The 7,965-nt window shown below is 40.7% G+C and overlaps 1 protein-coding gene across 1 annotated transcript; it reads right to left on the bottom strand.

Moving 5' to 3' along the window:
- Nucleotides 1-5,617: 5,617 nt before the first annotated feature.
- On the bottom strand, nt 5,618-6,141 carry LOC18011946 (ubiquitin-conjugating enzyme E2 4). The gene is made up of 3 exons (XM_006395893.2): nt 6,069-6,141; nt 5,837-5,964; nt 5,618-5,743 (listed from the first exon to the last, which is right to left on the bottom strand). Exons 1-3 carry the CDS (start codon nt 6,139-6,141, stop codon nt 5,618-5,620), a joined length of 327 nt encoding a protein of 108 aa, XP_006395955.2.
- Between the last annotated feature and the right edge of the window lie 1,824 nt (nt 6,142-7,965).

The raw sequence follows: 7,965 nt of genomic DNA, 5'->3' as shown, positions 1-7,965 counted from the left end.
AAGGTAGAAAAGATTGAAATGATTTTGTTTTAGAAGTAAAGGGTTAGAAAAATTTCCAAGGATCCCATTATTTTACTTCTAAAGTGGAATGATCACACAAGGGATGGAAGCGAGGGGTAGGAAAATTTCCTGTGACCCCATTATTCGCCTACACCTTTGATATATAATGAGGGGACAAACCGGGGATTCGATGGCAATCACCATCAATACTCGCGTCTTTGAACCTTGTTATATGTGCCAAAAAAAAAAAAAAAAAACCGAAACAGCTTGAAAAGTGAATAAGTTCGGGGGAGAGGAAAGGTACTTTTGTGTAGTATGGTCAATTTGTTAAGGTATAAGTATGGGAACGAGTCTAGAAGGTCCTTAGCACTAGTTTTATCGATGAGACTCAGCAATGATGGGACATGGATGATGTTATGAAATTGAGGGACTAATCTGGAAAGCTGCAGCGTCTACGGAGAAGTACATGGAGGTTAGATTTTTGATTGATTTTGCAGCAGATTGTCACATGTCTTGGTCAGGTTTACGGTCTTTTGAGTTTTGCGAGTTCCCAGCTTTATCCAGTCATTCTTTTGGAATTGAATTTGAGTTTGTTTGAGGACAAACAAGGATTCAAGTTCGGGGGAGTTGATGAGTGGAGATTTTGACTCATTCTAACTTGTGTTTACTGATTGTTTTATGAGTTTTTGGAGTCTTTTCAGGAAGTTTCAGGTGATTTAGAGGCCTTATCAGAGGATTAGAATGTTTAGGAGGCATTGGAGCAAAAGGAGATTAATTTGAGCAATAAGGAGCTATTTCACACGCTTTTGGAGAAATCATCCGCGGAGCACCTGCTCCCGGTTCGGACCCTTCGTGGAGCACCTGCTCCGGACGGGAGAAAAATAAGAAAAACGATTTTACCTAATCCTAAGTCGCGTGAGATGGAATAAAAAGCCCAGAGCCGCCTGTGTTTTTATTATCACGTTTTTCTACATACTTTTTACGCTTTTTTTTTACAATTTCCTGAACCAGAGAGTTTTTACTTGTAAGCTTTTGGGAGAAGAAATCTGCTACACTTTGAGAAGAATTCTGAACCCTATTATCTCTTCTGCGGTTTTAATTCATGAATTCCTTTTCATTTGTTGCTGTGTTTCTTTCCTCCATGTCTGAGTAGATCTCTTAGCTAGATTAAGGGTTTCAAAGGATTTCATGAGTTAGAGAATTGGATGCAAATAGGGTCTATAATCGATTGTCTTCACCTTTGTTAGACTTAACGCTTAGGTTGAACTGGCCATTCAATTTACGTTCATAGGTTAATCTATTCATCAAAAGTGTAATAGGTTGCTAGAACAAACACTGGTGAGCGATTTGTCCTTAGCCAACGACAGTTGAAGTTAAGGCAAATCGTGAACAGATCAAACCTGCTTGTTGATGCTTGTCTGCAATTTTCTAAGTTCAAACGACAGTTTAGAATTTAGGTTGTTAGATAAAGTTATCGAGATCACGACAGTGGATCGATAAGCTTTTATGTTTGAGTTCGAGACCTGCATTTAAGTTGTGCCTTGAATAGTCATTTGATTCTCATCTCTGAAACTCCTGCGAATTACCTTGATCTAGTGCTTGTTTTAATCTGAATTCAAATAATTGTTTGCCATTCTGTTTGCTTTTTAGTTTTCGCAACAAACCATCTTTCGTCTTAGCTTTAATTCAATCCTCGCAAAGTCATAGAGTAACACTGGTCCTCTGGATTCCGAATCCTTTATATTACAACTACATCACTGTTCTATTGCAGTAGAAACTAGGAGTACATCCAGTGTGAATCAATGTCGGAAAGACAGGAATCTGGAAAGACCTGTTCGGAAGAGCGAGCGCTATGAACGTTTTTGATGTGCTAGAAATGCTAAAGAACCTGGATCTACCCCGATGGAAACGGCTTCCATTGGCCCTAATCGTTCTTGTCGACGGTGTTCTGTTTTGCAATAGCAAAAATCTGGCCCTCACCGAGAAATACGTTGAGATGTTGACTGACTTGGATAGGTTCATGCTGTATCCATGGGGGAGGGTATCCTTAAACAAAACAGTATCTTCGTTTTCAAGCTCCCAAGGCAATCACGGATGCTGAGAAAAGGGAGAATCCTTTAACACGATTGCGCCGTCAACTTAAACAGAAAGCTAGTGCATGCTATGGCTTCCCTCTATCACTACAACTCATGGTCCTCCAATCTATACCAATGTTGGTTTCCAAAATTCCTCAACCTGATAACTTGAAGACTTTCGTTGAAGATCCCGAAGGCTGTCAAAACGTTATCACACTATTGCATCTTGGGGACATACTTGCCGTGGAATCCGATCCTCTGGTAAATTATTTGTAGTATTATATTTAGTACTATTTGTAGTCTTATTTTGTAGTACTTGTCTTAAAAGATAAGTACTCTGTCATTTTGGTTGGTAATTTTGCAATTGTTGTTTTTATCTTAGTTGTTTGTGAAACAGATGGTAGTGGATGATGGTGACAATGACCAACAGAATGAATTGCGTTGGGGAGATGAGGTAGAGGATGCCGAAGTTGCATTCATGCAGGAACTTATGGCCGAAGGGTACAAATTCACAACTTCGGATTTTGCAGTGGCACCGGCACCTATCGTGGATCTTAGTGATGCAGAGGACGACATTACCAATGAACAGGAACCTGAGCCATCCACCCGACCGAAGAAGAAACTGAAAACTCATCAAACTGAAAAACGTAAGATGCAGAGGAAGAGAGGCAGAGGCAAGAACTCTTCTAATCTATCGGAAGATGAAACCCCTCAAAGTGGACAGATTGAAGATCTTAAAAGATGGATAGTAAGTCAGAATAATTTGCTCCTTCGTAAGATTAAGACAGAGTTGGACAAGAGATTGGGCGTATACCAACATGACGAAGAAGATAACGATGTACACCAGTCAAAAGAAGATGGGGAACAGGATGACGAAGGACAGAATCCAAAAAAAAAGTGGTCAAAAACCGGATGAAGATGAACACAAAGTCGAAGATGGAGGTGAAGAAGGAGGTTATGATGGTGCACAGTCTAGCGTACGCCATGATGATGCTGTACACCCCCAAGATGGTGTACACCAGAAAGAAAGAGATGATGAAGAAGGGACCTCTACTTACTACGGTGGGGACCATTGTTCTCCCAGGGACCATGCGTACTTGAAGACTCCAGAAGCTCCGACGAAGACCCCTGAACCTGAACAAGCCAATTCAGGAACAACTCGTCCACCTCCTTACTTCGTCAATCGGGATGAAGATCCACCTTCTGGACTCAACAAGGTGAGCTAATTGTTTAGTCAGCAGCTGACTCTATTAAGTTATATAACGTGTGTGTACTGTGCTATGTTTTTTATGACTTATTCAGGTGGATGGTGGTAGAACAAATTTTGGTGTCAGGCACCTTAGTAGTCTACAAACCTCAAACTCCTCACCCATTGAGCTACGCATATAAGAAAAATGAAGCGCAGACAGATGCACTGGATGCACAGGTCAGACATTAAACTTGTTCATATGATATGCATGTGTATACAGTACTCTTTAGGTATACGCTAGGTATACGATTGATATGTTATACGCTTTATTGTTACGGTGGTTTGTAGGCTGTGGCTAATGAGGAGGACTCAAATGCGGGGAAAGATTACCATACTGCGCCTGAGGATGCAAGTGATGCTTCGCAGAAGACCCCTTGTACTCCAAAACCCCCACAAGAAGTTGAGGGATCGTCTGGTGTAAAGAGAAAAAGTAGAGGAACAGGAAGAGGAGGAAGAGGTAGAGGAACAGGAAGAGGAGGAAGAGCTAGAGGAAAACGCGCACGCGTACGGTCGGACAAGATTCGAGATATTTACACCGCAGATTCAAAGGTGAAAGCTCTATTTGTATCCAGATCGAAAGCTCCGTATAAACCACTCGAAACAGTGGAACAAGACCACTTCAAGGCATTCCAGGAGTTATTATCGCGTGAAAGAAACATGTAAGTTATATCGTATTCAAAGCAATTTATCCTTAAACTTTCATTGTTATCCATTACCAATTGCTCTCATTTCAGCGACTTTTGCATTGTCACTGGTCATATTGTGAACAATCAATTCTTCCTACAAATTGCGAAGCCTACTGAGTGGGTTAACACGATGGTAAGTATATAGTTAGTACTTACTGAATCTTTAATTATCTGTAATATATGTTATTTATGTTTTGTTATTCGTCAGCACATGCAAGTCATAATGGCCATGCTTTGGAGACGTAGAGGTGAAATATACTTGAAAGACAGGGTAGCATTTGTAGACACCTTGTTCATATCCATCATCGGCAACTACTACAACGATTTCATATATGGAGGAAAAAATCAGTATGACTGGGGGAAAACCATTCAGGGCATTGTATTGGGAAAAGCTGCAAAGTGGGCTAATCAACGTCAGAGGCAAATGTTTCTACGGTTTGTGGACGTTGTATACGTCCTGATGAACTGGGGGTCTGAGCATTGGGTGGGCCTTGTAATTGATTTTAAAATGGGCAACATAAAGATTTTGGACTCATTCATCAGTCATAATGATGAAGCGGCTGTGGAGCAGTATATGACGCCCGTGTGTCAAAGTATGCTATTTATATTGAAGCGTTATTTGGATAGCAAATTAACGGAAGGCCTACGCACCACCCCTTACATATGGAGTCGTTTGGAGGGCATATATCAGAACAAGAGATCCGGTGATTGTGGCCCATGTTCGGCCAAATTGTTAGAGATGCATGCTGCAGGGCTTGGAGTGGAAGATATGGGTTTGATAACGGACGATGACGTTGACAGGTTAAGGGAGAAATACGCCATGGACTCATATGAAGAGTTTGTTGGGAATCTGGCTGTTGCCAACGCTTAGGACGAATGGTGAAGTTTAATGTTGAACTTGACAATTTATGAAAGGTGTATTTGTTGGATTATGTGTTTGATAATGTTTAGGATGTGGGTTTATTTGATAATTTATATGTTTATAATCTATTAATTGGTGTGTCAATTCGTAGTTCGGGGAATAATTTGGTAGCCGTACACCAATATGCGTTTAGTTGTACATCAAATGCATCAAATGGGTGTACATCAAGATTAATTTGGTTATACTTTAATTTATTTTAGTATTTATTAATTGGTGTGTGAATACTTTGTTCCCGGCTTAATTTGTATATGTACACCAATATCCATTTAGGTGTACATCAAATGGGTGTACAACCAGAAAATTTTTTGTTTACCCACCAATTTTACAAACTCATTTATAATCTGAACGGTAACCGCATTTAATGTATACGCTCTCAGTTAGTGGGATTTTTTAATAATTATATATATGCAACATAAACAACCGTTATCCTCACAAATCCTAAACCGCAGTTATTCCTTCTCCATAAACAACCGTTTTCTTCACAAATCAACCTCACAAATTAACAATGGCACCAAAGAGAGGGCGATGTGATGCAGATATCCGTGATTGTCAATCCTCTCTGATGGCGCTACCCGACGATCTATTGGAGAAGGTTCTCGCATACAGTTGCAACTCCGTCCAACATATTTTCACACTAAAGCAAGTTTGCAAACGGTTCCAGGCCTGCACAGAAACCAAAAATTTTCTAGCATCGGTTGATCTCGTGGAATTGGAGATGCCTATTCCCGAAGATTTCGATATGCCTTTTATCGCAAGTTGGGAATTTCCCAACTTGTTGAGGAGGATGTATGACGCGCGCAATCCCAGTTTGCTGTGTTATTAGTAATTGAAATCTTAATTGACTAAATCCCAAACCCTAAAAATACAGCAATTTGAGAGAGCAATGATATGCTTGATTCCTTACCCTCGGTGGCGCGAAAGGGTAGTCAAGTGGAAAGTGAATGTCTAGTTTGAAAACACCATTCTCATAGGGTGAACCTTTAGGCCCCGTTATGATAGCTTCCCAGTGATACAAGTCCTCACCCACAGGTCCTAATGCAATCGGCAAAACACTAATTAGGTAGACGATGTAAAAGACTGATCCTCAAGAACTAAAACTAAACTACACCCCCTATTTTCAAAAGAACCACGAATACCTGTACTGAAACATGGACTGTTTTTCCTCTCCACCTCCTTCAATTGCAATGAGATCACTTTGGCAGAGTACATTTTTAGAAAGTAACTATTAATTTTCTGTGTAATTAACTTCTGCTGTAATTAACTTTTTCTGTCTCCGGAAACTTGTTTCACTGAAGAAGGCAGATGACAGTTTTTATAGAGGACGACAGGAAAAACATTATAAAGTAAAGAGAGGAAAACGAGTCAGTCAAACGGTGCAACGGGTTTCAAAAAGGCACTTAATTAGTTTTTGTCATTTCCAATTTGATTTTTTTGGGTCGCGTTTATTCCTCATACACTGTTTTCATTATTTCGGTTTTCAAAAACGTAATGACTTGATTTTTGAAAAAACCGTTTATTCGTGCTGTCCGGATGTGATCCTCCCAAGGATCGGCACTCAGAAGCTTGGTAAGAGATAGATCAGGGACAGAAGTTTGCGGAATAGACTTCTGTTTGAAGAGATTAATAGATCAGGTTGCTGTTCAGAGTTTAATTTGATCACAAGAGATAGAAGAGAAATGAAAAAGATGTTGTAGAAGCAGCGATTCACTCTCAGGAGAAAACAAAGAGAATAGAGATGATAAAGATGCTGCACAAGCAGCGAATCACTCTCAAAGAGACAAAGGATTTCGTCCAGGTTTGATAAGAGAAAGATAGAGTTTTATTTGATAAAAGTTTGATGATCCAATCCAGGATGAGTTCTCATAAGAGATTACAAGAGATTATAAAGAGAAGAAATGTAGAAAAACAAGGCAAACTCGAAAATGACAAGGAAATAAATGCAAAGTTTGAATAACTCTTCAAGTCACTTCTCCAGCCTATTGAACTTCCCTTGGACGAAATTTGTCTTGGACTTAAGTCCTTGAATCAACAATTGGGCCTTGAGAGAAGTAGACACCATTGCCTCCTTAAAAACCTTCCTTTGGAAAACCCATTGGGACAAAACCAAAGGTAAGGGAAAAAGAGTACAACTGGGCCACTTACCCAATTGTTGATCTACTTGAGCCTGAATCAAAACCAGTGTGGTTTGTAATCCATCTTCTCCAGTGATATGTTCATAATTTGCATCATTTAGGTTGCATAAATCATTCCAAATCATGTTTTATTTCATGCATTTTAGGTCCTTAGGGTTTGTTTTAGAACTTAGGAGATGCATTAGGTCCCAATGAGTCTTTGCATGTTTTGAGTGTCTATCAGGTGAATATGGAGCTGAAAAGATGAATCTAGGAGGTGGAATGGTGAGCAAAGCTTGAAAAGTGGAAAAATCGGGTCTTGGGAGGTTATCGGCCATTCTCGCTGGCCAGAAAGGTTTTACCGGCCTTTTTCATGTACCGCGGGAAGCTTTACCGGCCATTTTCATGTACCGCGAATGAAGTGTATCGGCCAAAATCTCCGGGTGTGAACGTGTCTCAGAAATCGCCTGTCCGGGGAGCCTTCCGGTCCGATTCGGATGGCGGGTGCTTCATAGAAGTTGGAGAAGACTTGATCACGGTTTCATAGCAATTGGAATCGTGGGATTCGGACGCGTGAGCAGAGAGTTAAGCTCGTCGGAAGGAACCCCTGTCTCGCAGCTGTTCCGGACCGAGTAGATCAGTTCTGACAGATGCGCAGGACGGTGCACTTCCAGGCCGATTCAGTTTCCGGGGCCTTCATGAGAATCAGAGACATTTGAGTCCTCTTTCCAGAACATCCAAGATCAGTCAATTCGGAGCTTTGAGCAGAAAGATACGGTCTCCGGAATGGACACATGTCTAGACGCCTCTCTCTGGTCGTGTAAATGCACTGCAAAGATGTGCCTTCCAGGAAGCCTTAAACTTCCCAAGCATCGAAACGTCCTTCATCAAAGTTGTAGCTAACTGAGTCCTCTGTCTTCGG

Source organism: Eutrema salsugineum, unplaced genomic scaffold (assembly GCF_000478725.1).
Source record: "Eutrema salsugineum unplaced genomic scaffold, Eutsalg1_0 scaffold_6, whole genome shotgun sequence".
Taxonomy (NCBI): Eukaryota; Viridiplantae; Streptophyta; class Magnoliopsida; order Brassicales; family Brassicaceae; genus Eutrema; species Eutrema salsugineum.
The sequence above is the reverse complement of the archived record's forward strand: the minus strand, read 5'-3'. Positions and strand labels throughout refer to the sequence as shown.